At 45.0% G+C, this 18,830-nt stretch overlaps 1 protein-coding gene across 6 annotated transcripts in view; it reads right to left on the bottom strand.

Moving 5' to 3' along the window:
* The window catches only part of NCOA1 (nuclear receptor coactivator 1), a 986,743-nt gene that overhangs the window by 32,086 nt on the left and 935,827 nt on the right, over positions 1-18,830 (bottom strand). For all 6 annotated transcript variants that reach the window (XM_078649914.1, XM_078649919.1, XM_078649916.1 and 3 more), the window contains 2 exons: positions 15,811-16,210; positions 14,419-14,593 (listed from right to left, as the gene is read on the bottom strand). In XM_078649914.1, the coding sequence (XP_078506040.1) occupies positions 14,419-14,593; positions 15,811-16,210 (575 nt within the window). The remainder of the gene's footprint in view (positions 1-14,418; positions 14,594-15,810; positions 16,211-18,830) is intronic.

Genomic DNA, 18,830 nt, shown 5'->3' with positions numbered 1-18,830 from the left:
TGGCCGAGTGAGCTAAAGAATGGTGATGGATTAAACCCAGATCAGTTGACTGGGGGTGAGTGTTTGATTGGCTCAAACGCTCCGTCCATCATCCCCTTTTGTATCGCTTTGTTCGCCCTAAGTGTGGCAGGGTATGCTCAGACGTGAGTCCCTTGCTCACTTGGCCACTGGATTCAAGATAGCCTGGCTGATGAGGATTATGAATCCGAAACCGGTCCCGGGATGCTTGTTTCCGGTCCAGGGAAGACATGGCTTGGCAGTTCGGGCTGGACTGTTCCCATGAGGCACAGGGTCAGACTGATTTGCATATAGCCATGTCTGAACTGGGGTGGCCGAGTGAGCTAAAGAATGGTGATGGATTAAACCCAGATCAGTTGACTGGGGGTGAGTGTTTGATTTGCTCAAATGCTCCGTCCATCATCCCCTTTTGTATCGCTTTGTTCGCCCTAAGTGTGGCAGGGTATGCTCAGACGTGAGTCCCTTGCTCACTTGGCCACTGGATTCAAGATAGCCTGGCTGATGAGGATTATGAATCCGAAACCGGTCCCGGGATGCTTGTTTCCGGTCCAGGGAAGACCTGGCTTGGCAGTTCGGGCTGGACTGTTCCCATGAGGCACAGGGTCAGACTGATTTGCATATAGCCATGTCTGAACTGGGGTGGCCGAGTGAGCTAAAGAATGGTGATGGATTAAACCCATATCAGTTGACTGGGGTGAGTGTTTGATTTGCTCAAACGCTCAGTCCATCATCCCCTTTTGTATCGCTTTGTTCGCCCTAAGTGTGGCAGCGTATGCTCAGACGTGAGTCCCTTGCTCACTTGGCCACTGGATTCAAGATAGCCTGGCTGATGAGGATTATGAATCCGAAACCGGTCCTGGGATGCTGTTTCCGGTCCAGGGAAGACATGGCTTGGCAGTTCGGGCTGGACTGTTCCCATGAGGCACAGGGTCAGACTGATTTGCATATAGCCATGTCTGAACTGGGGTGGCTGAGTGAGCTAAAGAATGGTGATGGATTAAACCCAGATCAGTTGACTGGGGGTGAGTGTTTGATTTGCTCAAACGCTCCGTCCATCATCCCCTTTTGTATCGCTTCTTTCCTGCACCAGCAACAAAATCTTTTCCACTTAAGACGGTAAGTCCTGTTCGTTGAAGGAGCCCTTGCCTGGGAAAGGACCTCCTTAATCTCTCTTAATAAGGGTAGGTTCATAAACTCTCGCTGCTCAGGAGCCATGCAGTCAGGTGTAACGACTGCGGATCTGGGTGCCAAACCTGTCCTTCGGACATCGTGAGGAGACCTGGTAGAACCTCCAAAGGAAGAGGAGGGGCTATCGACAACAGATGGAGTTCCGTGTACCAGAACTGCCTCGGCCAAGCAGGGGCTATGAGGATCATCCTGCACGGCTCCACCTTGATCTTCCTGATGAGCCGTGGGATCAGAGGTATGGGAGGAAAGGCATAGACAAATGTCCTCGACCATGCTATCGAAAGCGCACTCCCCAGAGAACCTCGATGGTGAAGCCTGCTTGCATAAGACCGGCATTTCTTGGTGGTCGGAGTGGCAAAAAGATCGATTTCCGGTCTGCCCCACTGGCTGAAGATCTCCTCCAAAACCCTCTGATTCAATTCCCATTCGTGGCTGACTGAGGATGACCTGCTCAGTCTGTCGGCGTTTTCGTTTAGTACCCCTGGCAAGTGTTCTGCCTTCAGCGATATCCTCTGAAGAATCGCCCATTCCCAGATCTGTTGAGCTTCGTGCGATAATGGACGAGATCTGGATCCTCCTTCCTCGTTCACAAAGTGCATGGCCGTGGTGTTGTCCATCCTGATAAGCACCTGTGAACCTTCCAGACGAGGAAGAAAAGCTTGCAGAGCCAGTCTTATCGCCCTTAGCTCTAAAAGGTTTATGTGGAGACGTTTCTCCTGGGGCGACCAATGACCGCTGACATGCAGGTCTTGCATCTCTGTCCCCCAACCCTCCAATGAAGCGTCCGTTGTCACCACTTGTGGAGACGGGTCGCTTACGAAGGATAGACCTTGGGACAAGTTGTTTTGATCTGTCCACCATAAGGCCGCTTCCTTCATCATTGGAGTGACGGTCACTCTGTCCTCGAGTGAACAGTGGACCTGTTTCCACTGGTTGTCCAGTTGTTCCTGCAGAGGACGCATTCTTAGTCTGCAATGGGGAATTAGTAGAATACATGATGAAATCACTCCCAGTAGAGACTTGTAGCGGCGTACTGAAAGACACTTTCTTGCGTGTAAGTCCCGGGCCAAGGTCTGTAATTTCTCCCTCCTTTCCGGAGTAGGGAAGGCTTTTGAGAGCTTTGAATCCAAGATCGCTCCTAGGAAGCAAGCCTTTCTGGACGGGACCAAGGAGGACTTTCCGTTGTTCAGAGTGAGTCCCAGATTCTGAAACAAATTGGTACAAGCTTGAACAGCCTCGAGCGCTGCCTCCCTAGACGGAGCTTTCAGCAACCAGTCGTCCAGGTAGGGGAAGACTTGGAAATGGTTCCTTCGCAGGAAAGCTGCTACTGGCGCCAGCACCTTCGTAAAAATTCTCGGGGCCGAGCGGAGGCCAAAGGGTAATACCCTGAGCTGAAAATGGCTCTTGGCTACTGTGAATCGCAGAAACCTTCTGTGTGCTGGGTGAATCGGAACGTGGAAATATGCATCCTCGAGATCGAGCGTGGCCATGAAATCCCCCGGACTGATAAGCTTCAAGATGTCTTGGAGAGAAACCATCCAGAAGGACAAGGCGATGAGATAGGTGTTTAGCTCCCTGAGGTCTAAAATGGGGCGCCATGTGTCTAGCGTCTTCCTCACCAGGAAGAACCTGGAATAGAATCCTTGCCCTCTTTGGTTTGAGGGGACCGGCTCTATCGCTCCCTTCCGGAGCATCTGTTGGACCTCGAGCCGCAGGAGACGCTGGTGTTTCGATGGAATGGCTGCCGGGGGCTTGGGTGGAGGGACTTGTGTGAATTCCAAGGTATGCCCTTTCCGAATGATGTTGAGCACCCAACGGTCCGATGTTATCCTGGACCAGTTTTGAAGGTATTTGGTGACCCTGCCTCCAACTGATGATCTCTTGAAGGAGGGTCCAGTAGGAAGAGCCAGGAGGCCGCTATTGGCGCTTGGACGAATCTCGTCCTCGTCCAGCCTGTTTCCCTTTAGTGTAAGTCCTGGAGTAGTTGGTAGACTGGCCCTGCCGCTGTTGATAAGGCTGACGGTATTGCTGGGAACCTGAGCCCGTGGAGGAATAGCGCTCCTGTTGGAAGGATCCCCTGAAGTTACCACCTCTGCCTCTGGATCCCTTAAAAGGAGACTTTCGGTATTGAAGGGTCCCCAAGGACCTGGCCGTCTCCGTGTCCTTTTTTATTTCTTGAAGAGTGTCGTCAATGAGTTTGCCTAACAATGCCTCACCATCAAAGGGAAGATCCAGGACCTTGTTTTGAATCTCTGGCCGAAACCAAGTAGCCTTGAGCCATCCTTGGCGATGGAGGACTGCCGCCCCAGCCAAGGAACGAAACTCCGTTGTGGCAATATCCATTGCACAGTCAATGATCTCCATCGACGTCGCTTCTCCCTCTTGCAAGATCTTTTTTGCCTCAGATGTTGACTCTGGAGGCAGCTGGTCAAGGTACGTGGCGACATCACACCAAAGCTGGAGGTCGTATCTACCCAAGATCGCCAGGGCACTAGCAGCTCGCACTAGCAAACTCGCCATCGATGAGAATCTTTTCCCCGCATTTTCCAACCTCCGCCCTTCCTTGTCCGGAGGAGTTGTTAAGGGAGCAGAGGGGTTACGGGATTTCCTCTGCACTGCCTGCGAGATAACGGAGTCTGGTCTTGGATGACCCGTTAAAGCCACCGGACCATCGTCGGGTGCTTTGTATTTCTTATCCAGACGTGGCAGCACAGGGACCACCGTCGCCGGGTTCTTCATCGCCTTGAGGCCCTCTTTCCACAGATGATCCACAATAGGAATGGACCTAGTTGACTTCCTAAAGGGTTCCTTGAAATCATATAGGAAACAATCTGTAGTAACCTTAGGCATGGCCAATTTGAATCTGCCCATTCAACATGAAACCAAATTGGTTTCTAAATTGTTTTTAGTTTTCTATCATGTTAACGTGAAGAAAAGCTCTATTCAAACAATATGTTCTTAAGAATCATTCTCTTTATTTTTCTTTTTTCATTTAGTTGACGCAAATCATTTTATATTTGAGTTATTCATTCCATTCATGAATACTTTACTTAATTGCAACATGCCCAATGCATTTCGTGTTAAATGGTAAACCCTTCGTCGGGGGCCTATTAGAAAAGGAAACATACAAGACCTTAGCATCCAACAGAGAACAATTTGAAAATGAAAGGAAAACAGTTCTAAAACAAAATGAATACAAATACATATCTTGCATTATACTCGATGATACATGTCGATTTAACCACTCCTGTACAGTTTAAAAAGTGCTTGAATCTAAAGAGTCCTCGAGCCTAGCGGTAACAGTATCAGACCAAGAAAAAATAACTTACTGTTGTTCACGAATATGAGGCTTGTAAATCGGCGTTCCGAACGCGGAAGCCAAGGAGTAACATGTCGACCTATCATGTGTGTACTTGTAGGGTTGTGGCTTGGTCACGTGTCAACTCTACACGAGGTCTTAATTTAAAGGGTGTAATATATATACACACTTATGTGGAGCGTGTTAAAGAATACTATATTGCAAAGTAAGTGGTGGTGGAAACTGATGCCGTGTTAAATTTAAAAAAGACGCGATGGAACTAAGTTCCGATCACGTGGTGTAGCTACGCCTGATTTGATTGGATAGGAGTTCCGATCACGTGGTGGAACTTCGTACGCTGATTTCTCTGTTCTGCAAAGACCTTAATCTAAAATATTGATAAATCAATAGTGTGCCATATATTCTAGAATGCCTTATTTACAAAACAGGATATGGCGAAAAAACGATGAAAGTTAGTGTAATTGTTCAAGCACATGGCGGGGAGTAGACATAAAGGAGGTGTGTTGAAATTACACGAAACACTGTGCGCCTGAGGACAGACTATTCTTCAATATGTTAGGCAGACATGAACACAATGCAATTAGTAAAATAATAGTTGAAAAATGCCAAATCATGAATCTAAAAAGTACATGAAAAATGGAAAATTAATAATTAAAAATGATATTCTTATGAATTCTTCAGAATGTCTGCTGCTATTTCATCGAGGGTCCAGTCATCCACAGTAACCGTGCTGTGCTGTGCTCATGGTAGTCTATAGAAAACATGCCATTTCGATTCTGTCATTGATCCCAGTCGGTTGCATGGCATTAAGTTTCTTGATCCAAAAGAATTCCGCTTGTAATCGTTGTTTGTTTGGGTCAATATCACAACGTTGTGTGAGTGTCTCCAGGATGGTGAATTTTAATTGAGAGATTTGGTGATGATTCTCCAACCAATGATTGGCTAATGCTGATTTAGTGTTTTTGGTACAGATGTTGCTTTTGTGTTCTGATATTCTTATTTTGGTTTTTCGCTCTGTCTGTCCTACATATATTTTGCCGCATGGGCACTTGATGGCATAAACAACGTTTTTTGAATCACAGGTACCTGTGTATTGTAGATTGATTTTGTATCCTTGTGTCGGGTGCATCAAGGTATTACCTGTCATGACATTATTGCAATGTATGCAATTTTGGCATTTGGCCATTCCTTTAAATTGTGGTTTGATCATTTTTTTGTTGTTCAGAATTTCTTTTAAGTTTTGAGATCTTCTGTGTGCGAAAGTTATCCGGTCACTGTATAAGTTTTGTAGATCCGGTTCTGATGTGATGAGTGACCAATGTCGATTGATGATTCTTTTGATCTTTTTGGTGTCCGTAGAGTATTTCAATACACATACTGTTTTTTGATCAACAGACTTTTCAGTGGTTTTCAACAGGCTTTCTCTTGTTAGTTTAGTTACCTTTTTCATTGATTCGTTGAGAATTTCCTTTGGATAACCTCTGGTGAGGTATTGTTGTTGGTGTTCTATCAATACATTCTCAAGTGTTGGGGTATCAGAAATGCTACGTTTCAAACGAATGAACTGTGATGTAGGCAGATGATTTTTTAAGGTTTCAGGGTGAAAACTTTGGTAGAGTAAACAAGAGTTGCGGTCTGTGCTTTTTTTGTGTATTCGAGTTAGTATCTGTTGATTGTGAATCAAAATTTGGACATCAAGAAATGGTATTGTATTTTTATTGATGTTGTGCGTGAATTTGATTCTGGGGTTCACTTGATTGAGAATTTGAATGTTGGTAACTAATTTTTCTTTGTCTCCCTTCCAAATTAGGAATAAGTCATCGATGTATCTTATGAATGTTACCAGGTTTGTGGTCCAGTTGGTGTTGTTCAAAATGTGATCGTGTTCAAATTTGGTCATGACTAGGTTAGCGTATGAGGGAGCCCCCCCAAAACCCATTGAGGTACCGTTGCATTGGTTGTAGAAGGTGTTCTGCCATTCAAAATAACTGTGGTATAAGGCAAAATGCATCATTTCTAGAAGAAAGATTTTGTTAGCTTCACAGTTTTCTTCATTCAATAAATTCCATTCTAATGCTTCTAAACCTTCATTGTGTGGAATTGAGGTGTAGAGTGATACTACATCTATGGTGCATAGCCAGTATTCAATGTTATCTTCCAGAACAATGGTTTTTAATAGGTTAAGAAATGATGTCGTGTCTTTGATGTAGGTTTGGGCTTTTTGAACAATGGGTTGCAAATGCCAATCAACGTATTTTCCTATGCTCTCTGATATAGACCCACAAGCTGACACAATAGGTCTAAAGGGTGGTATTCGTTCGTTCTTGTACCACCCTTTAGACCTATAGTATCACTCTACACCTCAATTCCACACAATGAAGGTTTAGAAGCATTAGAATGGAATTTATTGAATGAAGAAAACTGTGAAGCTAACAAAATCTTTCTTCTAGAAATGATGCATTTTGCCTTATACCACAGTTATTTTGAATGGCAGAACACCTTCTACAACCAATGCAACGGTACCTCAATGGGTTTTGGGGGGGCTCCCTCATACGCTAACCTATTCATGACCAAATTTGAACACAATCACATTTTGAACAACACCAACTGGACCACAAACCTGGTAACATTCATAAGATACATCGATGACTTATTCCTAATTTGGAAGGGAGACAAAGAAAAATTAGTTACCAACATTCAAATTCTCAATCAAGTGAACCCCAGAATCAAATTCACGCACAACATCAATAAAAATACAATACCATTTCTTGATGTCCAAATTTTGATTCACAATCAACAGATACTAACTCGAATACACAAAAAAAGCACAGACCGCAACTCTTGTTTACTCTACCAAAGTTTTCACCCTGAAACCTTAAAAAATCATCTGCCTACATCACAGTTCATTCGTTTGAAACGTATCATTTCTGATACCCCAACACTTGAGAATGTATTGATAGAACACCAACAACAATACCTCACCAGAGGTTATCCAAAGGAAATTCTCAACGAATCAATGAAAAAAGTAACTAAACTAACAAGAGAAAGCTTGTTGAAAACCACTGAAAAGTCTGTTAATCAAAAAACACTATGTGTATTGAAATACTCTACGGACACCAAAAAGATCAAAAGAATCATCAATCGACATTGGTCACTCATCACATCAGAACCGGATCTACAAAACTTATACAGTGACCGGATAACTTTCGCACACAGAAGATCTCAAAACTTAAAAGAAATTCTGAACAACAAAAAAATGATCAAACCACAATTTAAAGGAATGGCCAAATGCCAAAATTGCATACATTGCAATAATGTCATGACAGGTAATACCTTGATGCACCCGACACAAGGATACAAAATCAATCTACAATACACAGGTACCTGTGATTCAAAAAACGTTGTTTATGCCATCAAGTGCCCATGCGGCAAAATATATGTAGGACAGACAGAGCGAAAAACCAAAATAAGAATATCAGAACACAAAAGCAACATCCGTACCAAAAACACTAAATCAGCATTAGCCAATCATTGGTTGGAGAATCATCACCAAATCTCTCAATTAAAATTCACCATCCTGGAGACACTCACACAACGTTGTGATATTGACCCAAACAAACAACGATTACAAGCGGAATTCTTTTGGATCAAGAAACTTAATGCCATGCAACCGACTGGGATCAATGACAGAATCGAAATGGCATGTTTTCTATAGACTACCATGAGCACAGCACAGCAACAGTGGATGACTGGACCCTCGATGAAATAGCACAGACATTCTGAAGAATTCATAAGAATATCATTTTTAATTATTAATTTTCCATTTTTCATGTACTTTTTAGATTCATGATTTGGCATTTTTCAACTATTATTTTACTAATTGCATTGTGTTCATGTCTGCCTAACATATTGAAGAATAGTCTGTCCTCAGGCGCACAGTGTTTCGTGTAATTTCAACACACCTCCTTTATGTCTACTCCCCGCCATGTGCTTGAACAATTACACTAACTTTCATCGTTTTTTCGCCATATCATGTTTTGTAAATAAGGCATTCTAGAATATATGGCACACTATTGATTTATCAATATTTTAGATTAAGGTCTTTGCAGAACAGAGAAATCAGCGTACGAAGTTCCACCACGTGATCGGAACTCCTATCCAATCAAATCAGGCGTAGCTACACCACGTGATCGGAACTTAGTTCCATCGCGTCTTTTTTAAATTCAACACGGCATCAGTTTCACCACCACTTACTTTGCAATATAGTATTCTTTAACACGCTCCACATAAGTGTGTATATATATTACACCCTTTAAATTAAGACCTCGTGTAGAGTTGACACGTGACCAAGCCACAACCCTACAAGTACACACATGATAGGTCGACATGTTACTCCTTGGCTTCCGCGTTCGGAACGCCGATTTACAAGCCTCATATTCGTGAACAACAGTAAGTTATTTTTTCTTGGTCTGATACTGTTACCGCTAGGCTCGAGGACTCTTTAGATTCACACACTTTTTAAACTGTACAGGAGTGGTTAAATCGACATGTATCATCGAGTATAATGCAAGATATGTATTTGTATTCATTTTGTTTTAGAACTGTTTTCCTTTGATTTTCAAATTGTTCTCTGTTGAATGCTAAGGTCTTGTATGTTTCCTTTTCTAACAGGCTCCCGACGAAGGGTTTACCATTTAACCCGAAATGCATTGGGCATGTTGCAATTAAGTAAAGTATTCATGAATGGAATGAATAACTCAAATATAAAATGATTTGCGTCAACTAAATGAAAAAAGAAAAATAAAGAGAATGATTCTTAAGAACATATTGTTTGAATAGAGCTTTTCTTCACGTTAACATGATAGAAAACTAAAAACAATTTAGAAACCAATTTGGTTTCATGTTGAATGAGCGCATCCTTTGTGATCAGATGACCACGTATTCTATCCATATGTTCTAAGGCACTGACAGACACAGTGTAACAAGGATCGCGCCAACTTGAAAAACTTAAAAAACTCGATCAATAAATTCTGGAGCGCACGGAGATACAATCTAATTCAATTTGAATCTGCCAGCAGCTCTTTCCATCAGCTGATGGAAGCCCCCAATGTCCGCTGGCGGGGAATCCGCCGGATCCGGGACTGGTGATGCGGGATCTGGAATGATATATTCATCATATTCAGTATTAGGAATAGAGTCATGATCCGACTGCTGATCCTCATCCGAGGAATCACCATGGGCCTCTTGCAGCCCGGAGGAATCCTGTTGGAAGGATGTCTGAGGCCGAGGAGAAACTTGAGCCGGAAAATTTGGCGTCACTGGTGAGGCCGAAATCACTGTAGGCGCAGTAGGCGTTGTTGGGACCGGAATTGGCCTATTCGCCTTAGATTTATAGTCCTGCAGCATCTTATGCAGATCTTGAAGAAAAGAAGATGGCACTGTAACCATATCCTGCCCAGAATGGTGTTGTGACTGGGCCGCCTGATGATGACCAACCTCCTCGTGGTCGTATTCGCCCTCAGAGTCCGTCTCCTGGCATTTGACTAGAGTCCTGGTCATCCTGGTCATCCTCCTCTGACTCCTGAAAAAGCATGGTTGGCAGTACGGGAGACATACTCCTCGGAGAAGTCATCTCCGGCGTGATCCTTGTCACAGAAATCGTAATTCTCTTTTCAGAGGACAAGATCATCGACAGTTCTGTCGTCGACAGTTGTACACGCGTCGACGAGATCGGGGTCGTCGATGATGTAACTGTTGACGCTCCAGCTGTCGTCATTGACAAAGTCGTCGTCGTCGATGCCCTCGTCGACGAGACCGTCGTCGTCGTCTAAGTTACCGTCGACGTCGTTACCATCGTCGTCGGCGACACTGTAACTTTTGTCGTCGGCACCTTCGTCGTCGGCGAAACCCCTGTCGACGGGATCGTCGACGATAACATTTTCGATTTTGATTTTTTTCGTCGACGGAACGTCCGCTGTTGACGTCTTCGTCGTCGAGGACTTAGAACTCCTCTCAGAAGACTGGGATGAAGGTTTCTTGAAGGCTGAGGCAGTCTTCTCACCTTTGGAAGGCGTAGCAGGTCCTACCCTCTCCTTTTCACCTCGGTGAGGAGATTTGCTGGGACCTAGGCTCTCAGACTCACTGCGGGTCTTTTTTGAGTCCTTAGAAGATCTTTCCACAGAAGGAGAAGGGGAACCCCTACCCCTCTTCACTGACCTTTTCGAGGAAGACATCGACGCTGCATCCTCACTGTCACTAGAGACAGTGTCCTTCCTGGATCTCAGCTTCTGGAGCCATGTCAAAAGTCTACCCTCACGGTCCCGGAGGGTCTTGGTCGAAAAGGTGCGACAGATCTTGCAGTCCGCCGCCTGGTGGTCAGGATAGAGGCAATAGATTCAGTCTTTGTGCTTATCCTCCACAAAAAGCCTCTTCTTGCCACAGGTAGAACATGGCTTGAAAAGAGCTTTTTTCTACTCCATTTCAGACATCCTGGAAGGCAGCTAACAATCCTGAAGTGAATCTGAAAGATTCTGAAGAAAAAATATTGAAGGAATTCCTTTGAAGAGTAGAAGTTGAGCAGAGCTCAAAGGAGACTCCCTAAGCACAACGTGCGGTAGAAAATCTAAGGCTCTGAGGTTCCTTCAGGAAGGTTCTAAGGGGTGAGGCACTTCTGATTGGCTGATGCCTAAGTTTGGTCTCTTTTACAATAAAGAGGGTGATATGCTACAAAAGGGAATGAGGCCTAGGCCTTTTTCCTTGGTCTTTTGTACCTACAGCTATGGTATTTTTGTTACCGAGACTCCCATTCCGACTACGGGGAATGATACAAAAGCATGGGAATCGATGGAGGAGGAGCCTAGCCCGCGACCATGATGGCCGCCTGATCCCTCGGCTCCGCCGACCCTCTCGTTCTTCTCCCGCAACGCCGCTGATCCTGCATGTTATCCTGCCCACTTGTCGGCGTCCTGGAACCGTGAGGCGCTCCTGAGTCCAGCGGTGTGCTCCCCGGCGCGATCCTGGTAGCAGAGGCGACGAGGTGTCCCGGTCTTTGTCTCAGTGCTGCATTGCCGAGGCCGGGTCTTTGTTCTCCGGAGGCTGCCGTCCCAAGTTGCAACAACGGCTGACATTGTAGCAGGACGGGGTTAGCTGACGGATAGCTATAGCCGCATTGTTTTCCCTGCTACAGCGAGCCGCCCTGTCCTGCATGCCTTCACGCTCGACTTGTGTCACCGCCGTAGAAGATATATTCTACCCTCTTTTTGGCTTGTGGACGGCTCGGAGCGTCTTCTTGTTCTTCAGCGCTGAGACGGCTGCCATTTTGTACTGGGCGCTCGGCATCTGGGACTCTCTCCCCCGGCGGCCATTTGGGGTATCCATAGCGGTTTGCGCTGCATTGTCGCCGGGTGTCAGGCGAAGGGGACCGTCCCGCTACTGTACCCCCTGGAGTGGCGGTGATTTGCGGACCGGCTGCTGGTGGCCTGCTGATACGATGGCCGACGGCGACCAGTCTCGAGGGATACGGTGTGACCCCGCGCCCAGGGTGCACGAGACGGCGGCGCCCTCTTATCCTGCGGCACCCCTCAGGATTGCTGATATTATGTATGCCCTGAGTAATCTCCATGTAGCTGTGCGCGACATGGCCCTGGACCTGGAATGCCGACTGGATGTCTCTATGCTTGCAGAGCCCTCGGACGGCCATGCTGAGCTCCGTGTGCTGTGCACCTCGCCACACCCTGTGTTTGTCTGCGACTACCAGCCTGCTCAGACGTACTTGAAGGTGCTGGATAAGAGAGATGTGGTTGCTGCCGCGCTACCCAGTGTTGATGCGGAGATGCGTGGAGATCTTGGTCCTCGGCAGAGGCGGGAGGTTTGTGTCCGGACGCCTCGCCACACAACTGTTTCGGGGCTTCATCGCGGGTCTCCATGCCCCATCCTGGAGTTGCAACTGCTGTTTTGGCCGGCAGCCCGTCAAGCATTGCGATTGTGCATTGCTCCTTCTTGGTTGGACGTTCACCGCTTGGCTCTGAGGTGGACGGACTTTGGTGCAGTGGACCTTACTTTTGCTTTCTCCGTCCAAGATGGCTGCTTTAGAACTGTACTCCGTCGGCGTACTGGATCGAAAGGGACAAGGTTGAGGATGTTTCTCCCTTTTTGCTGCATCCGGTTTTGTGCATTGCTGGGACTGTAATGGACAATAGTGGGAGATACATGTTGGTCTGGTGCTGGTTCGGGGTCCGGGGATGGATGGCCGAGGGTAAAAGTACTGATTGTTTTGGTTATTTTCCTGGCCCTCCTCCGGTCTTTTGTGATTTCTTTTCCTTCTTTCTCTTGCTCCTAAATTTCGGGTAATCTTGGGGCGACAGACACACTGCTAGGGGGGGGGGTAGGCCGTAGCCTCTGCATGCGTGTTGGGGGGGGGTGTTCTTTCTTTGTTCGTTTCAGTTACTATGGGCCTTATTTTTCTTCTTCTTCTTCTATTTTTTTTCTTCTCCTATTTCTTTGGGTCAAGGGGTGGATGGGTGCGAGGTGGGTAGTGGCTGGGGTGTATCATAATGTTTGCGCGTCTTCTCTCCTGTGCTACTCGCCTCCAGCCTTTTGTTTAATAGATAATGTTTGTTAATCTTTCTGAATGCTGTTGTCCATTTCGGTCCTGGTACGGATTGTTAAGAATTTGCTCCTTCTTGGCTCCTACTACTTTGGCTATACTTTTAAAAAACTTTAAAACTAAACCTTCACTTCTCCTACTTCTCGGCAGCGCAACAAATTACAGTGTAACTTGGATTAATCGTGTTTGCTTTGATATGCTGCTGAGTTGCCCAATTGCTCGCTAATGTGCTTTAATCGATTGCGAGGCCGGCCGGTGGGTTGTAGGCCCGTATTTGTTTGCTTATATTATCCAATAAAGGTTTTATAAAAAAAAAAAAAAAAAAAAAGCATGGGAATCTATGAAAGTTCCAATACTGGGGTAAGGCTTAAGCCATGGAAGGGGTGTCAAGCATCTGGATAGAGGGCTCAGTCAGCCGATTACAGAAAAAAATGCTTATTGCCTGCAAATGGTGGCTGTCCAAAGAACGTGAGCAGTTCATTCTCTGCAACTGTAAGGTGACTGGATAACCTGCATTATGTAATATGTGGCTGTTTTGCAATGTGTATGCAAAGTGTATGTACACTGCTATGTAATGGGAATATTTAAGCATGTGAATCTATCAAAGATCTAATGTTAAAGAATGAAGTGATCTAGGGATCAGCACATTCAGTTACCTATATATTCTTCACATATGAAGCATGTGATTTAGTAAACAAGTTCATACAAAGCAGAGTAATTCCACTCTTAGTACAATGCTCTTTGTGTGAGAATACATCTGATCACAAATAACAAATCTGTACCCTGTATGTCTGCAAGCGGCGCTTGTTATGTAGAAACAACTCCATCGGTATTCATGAATTGGTGAAAGGAGTTACACTAATTATGTGTCAAATATGGAAGATGAAAAGAATGTTGCACTTGTTTACAACAAACATATAGTTGTTAGAATCCATGAAGGTTTTAAACATCCAAAACCTTTTCACATACAGAGCTTTATATCTGAAACTAACTCCCTGAAATGTGGCATGGTGAATAGCGCTGATCGCATAAGAGCACTGGTCGTTTATGGGTTATTTTTTGACATGACTAAAACGTGAAAAAGATGTCTACTCCACATAATATGAAGGTGTCTTTCCTTAAGTATGGCGAAATTATTAAAGAATGTAATGCTTTGGCCACTTATTCCAATATGCAATTTAGAAGCTACATTGCTGCCAGGATTTGCCCTGCAAACCTTCTGTCATGGAAGCCTTGCAACAATCAGGTTGAGAGCACTAGGAGTGTGTTGTCTTCAGGGTGTGCATACCTGTTACTTCCCATTGAGGTTTGCTGCCAGGGCTTCATTTCTGGTGACTGGTACCCTGGAGTGGTTGGAGTCTGCTGGAGCATGGGGCTCTGTGATGGAGTAATGCGAGGTGACAGCAAAGGACTTGTTGGGCTGAGAGAAGAACTGAAAGCAGGGTCGCCTTGCTGACCCACTCCTGTAAAGTAGAAGACAAGAAACGTTTATTTTACTCTTTACCTACCAAAGTAGACATGTCTCCCAAATACTGCACAAAAGCTGGTTCCTGTGGCTTCTTTAGCTAGACCATTTATCGAAACCTGCCTTCAATACAAGTGAGACTTCTTATTGACACCTGATTATTTATTTATTTATGTATAAAGTTTTATATAGCGTGAACAAGATCCCGAAGGATATCAGAACGCTTTACAAAGGAAGGAAGGAAGGACATGAATCCAATATCGCCAACAGGAAAGGATTACACAAAAGGAATACATGCATAAGTACAGACAAATAATCGCGAAATTCACAAACAAATGAATCAAGGAGAGTAGTACCATAAACGGGTATGTAGCAAACTACAAAGGGGGTACACACTGTGGAAAAGAAGAGCATAGATCTAAAATCGACATTAAGTAGGAATACACATTGTCACGCTGAAGTTATATGTTAGGTAGTTTGGTCAGAATTGGACATTTCTTAATCGTTAATTGTATATTTAAGGTGAGGCTCAGCTGAAGTCGGGAATGGTGTATGGCAATGTCAGTGTCTATCTCAATGAGAAGGGTATTGTGAGGTGGAGTAAGACTAGATGGATTTACATCCGAGCTAATAATGGTGGAACTACTGATTATCTAGTTCAGAGTGAGTGCCCTGTCTGCCTTCTGACCAGTGGTCTGTGTTGATACCTGTTGCTGACATCTACTTTGACGTGAGTGTCATGGGTTGGAATGCGGGAAGGAAAATGTTGCATTATTTCCTTCCATTGTAGGTAAACTATTAATTTGGGTACAATTTATTTACTGAGTTTTAAAAGTAAAAATGCAGCAGGAAGAACTATATAGCAACCAATTAACATTATTGTAACTTTATTATACAAAAAACATTCTTCAGTGGCGGACAATGGACAAAATGTGTTATTTGGAGAAAGGACCATCTCCAAAAAACGTCACTCACCAGCGTGGCAAAGTGTATATAGGTCATTCTGTATGATAAGCTATTGCCTCTGAACACTAGTAAACCTTTCCAATGGATGTGCAGGTAAAAGAATTCGAAAGGTGCACTCAATTTACTGACGGCTCCAAAAATTAGAAATACTATTTACAAATAAGTGGCACTACATTTCTAAAGTCATTGTTTTTCTACGCTAGCATGCACTCTCCTGTTTCCATGAGGGACCTTTTCTGAGCCACATACCTGGTCCTGAAAATTGGAAGACATTTTGTTGAATCTGAGGATTCATCCCAGCACCAAATTGTCCTCCAACGCTTCCCATCATCCCTCTGTTCACGATGCCGCTGCGATTGGCCAGTGCCACCTCGGAGTTTGGAGACAGTGGTGAGAATGGGCTTGTCGAGGCAGGTGGATTTCCTGTATTCGTACCATAGCTAGGAGGGTAGGGAAACTGTTGGGGTGTACCCTGAGGCAGGCGGGCAGCCCCCATCGTCATAGGTAGCCCACCAGAGGTAGGGAGGGTGTTGCCAAAGCTTTGTTGCCGCATTAAAATGGCTCTCTGATGCATAAGTTGTTTCTGTCTGTGTTGCTGACTGTAAATTTCTCGCTGGCGCTGTGCCAACATCTGTGCATTCAGAGGAGGCTAGGAAAAAAAATACAAGTGTTAGATCTGTGAATCCTTTGAACCAGCAAGTGCTAAGTAATCAAAGGACAATAAGTTACCAGCTGTCACACAACTGATGACTGTTTTAAAGCCTTTTCATACAAATAATTCAGATTAGTCTTAACATGTAAAGAGCTAATGCTCCAAAACTACAAAAAGAAAACTATTAAAATGATTCATGAAAAAGAGCTGTAATGTTTTTATATTAGGCATTTCTAGGTTAATGACATCTCTGGCATCAAAGGCTTCATGACAAATCAACCATCAACAAGCATTGGCAATGCCAACTGGTTTTGTCTGGCTACACAAGGAAAGCACAAGAGCATTCAGCTTCTTTCCCACACAAGCAGACAACTGTCATCGTGCACGAAGCCCACAGCAATCTCATTGTCATGGCAATACATTTATAAACAATGATAGAGGAAAAATACTATTCAGCCCATTAGAAACCGCTGACCTGAAGAGGTTTTTGTGCATTTAATATTAGTTGTGCGTTATTAACAATGTGCAGAATAATAACGTGGTATTGTTATTATGTTTCTTATTAAATGGGATGGTCTGAAATAGCCCCTGCCTCATGTAAAGATGCTCTGTTACTTATAGAATATTTATTGTTAAAGAGAAAATGTGAAGACAATTGCTGGGTTGGATTCACACTGTTCTGCTGTGGCTGGAAGTTCTCCATTTTATTAAAATGTTGTCAACCTAAATCACCGAAGACGCCTGAAATGGCAGAAACCGGTCCCCGGAAGCTTGTTTCCTTCCCAGTGTAAGAATTGGCTTTTGTAGTCTGGCCTGCCCTGTTCCCACGATGCACTGGGCCAGGGACAGACTAATTTGCATACAGCCAGGTTCTGAAACTGGGATGGTGCAATGAGCTAAAAAACGGTGTTGGATCTAGCCCTGATCTCTTGACTGGGTGAGAGTACTCTGCTTAATTCAGAGACTCTGTCCATCACCACCCCTTGTTGTAAATAAGTCAACCTAAATCACGGCTCCGATCTTCTTTCACTACAAAGAGGACATCGGAATAATCTACACTCAAATCACATGTGGTAAGACTGTATGACGCTTACTAGTTCACAGTTCTGATTTGTTGGAAATGTGTTTCTTCTGGCTTTCAGGTGTGAGAGGTTAACCTAAATGTAGCTAAATATTGTGATTCAGGTGCAATGTTGTAGGCAGCAGTTAATCCTATCAGCGCCGTGAGGGAAACGGCATTCCAGCGCTATCCACGCCAACAGCCAGCAACACCTGGGGGACCCTGTTCTGACCGCTCGCGCTGACCGCCGCCGCTGCTGGGTTACACTACATGACCCAGCTGCCCCAGGCTGCAGGCGCGAGAGCGACGTCATCCACGCGCCCGGAGGCGCCTAAACAGGAGTCGCGCGCGGGAGCAGCCGGGAGAAGCCCGGGACAAGGGCGGGCCCTCTGTGGCCCTCAGTGGGCAACAGGGGACGGGACGGGCCACCCCCCTTACCAGCGGTATTCAATCCTGAAAGCTCTTGGAACTCAATATTAAGGTACTGTTATTTGCTCCTCCCCGTATTTTTTGCTGTGGGTTATTGAGCCAGCTGTCTCCCTTAAGAGTGTGAGCGATACATTTCCTTTTTTGCGGGACTATTTGCTTCCCCAAGTACTTTCTCCTGCACCTTACCGTTATTTAAGGGAGAACCCCCCCCAAGCAAAATGAGTATCCAGGGCAAGAAATCTAAAACAACTGCTTCTCGCCCAAATACCAGACTTCAGGCCACAATGCCGCAATCCCTCCCAACACTGATGGCCATTGATAAAATGCTGCAACAAACCATAGGGGTGGTTGCCAACGCAATTGAAAATACCGAAAGAAGACTATCTTTCCCACCCACAATAAGCTCTAAAGACCATGTAGAAGATTGCTCGGTCATTACCATCGATCCCACGATCCTGGACTCATATCTAACATCCACCTATGCCGAGCTCCCCTGTGCACAGATTCCGGCTGAGACCTCAGTGGTTGATGATTTACCACCGGCCCCGGTTGAGTCCTCTATTAACTTTAACAACGATCAACCTTGTATTTTGACTTGCCCTTCTCCTGTGGCAAAATCCAAATTTGGTAGGGTGGGCTCCAAGAAAAAAAGGATAGTTTTCCGAAGAATCATGGGACTAAGAAACAGCCTAACCATAATTTAGTAACTCCATCCGAACACTCCCGGCATCCAACTACAGGGATACCATGCTGGGTCACCAATATGGTGACGGACCTTCAGAATAGTTTAGAGCAAATTATCGCTTCCCACATCAAACCTCTGATCTCAAAACTGGATAGACTATCCTCAATGTTAAATAATAGGACTACAGGGACAACGAAGCCACAAAACTCCCAAGGTAATTTGGCACCTCCTGCCTCAACCGGTGCCCCTACAAAGGCACCCTGTTCTGAAGCAGCTAAGTCCGCTGTTCCAGTGGCATCTAACAAAAAATTAGGACCAGTAACTATTGCTGCCAAGCTCACAAATCCCGCACCTCCTCCTACATCTGTAGCCAACCCAGTAGGTCCTACCACATCTCCCGCTGTGGGCCAAACTGTCAAATCTAGTCAACATCTTAAGGAGGG

The sequence above is a fragment of the Lissotriton helveticus genome, chromosome 6, assembly GCF_964261635.1.
Source record: "Lissotriton helveticus chromosome 6, aLisHel1.1, whole genome shotgun sequence".
NCBI classification, from domain to species: domain Eukaryota; kingdom Metazoa; phylum Chordata; class Amphibia; order Caudata; family Salamandridae; genus Lissotriton; species Lissotriton helveticus.
Note: the sequence above shows the minus strand (reverse complement) of the source record. Positions and strands in the feature narration are given on the sequence as shown.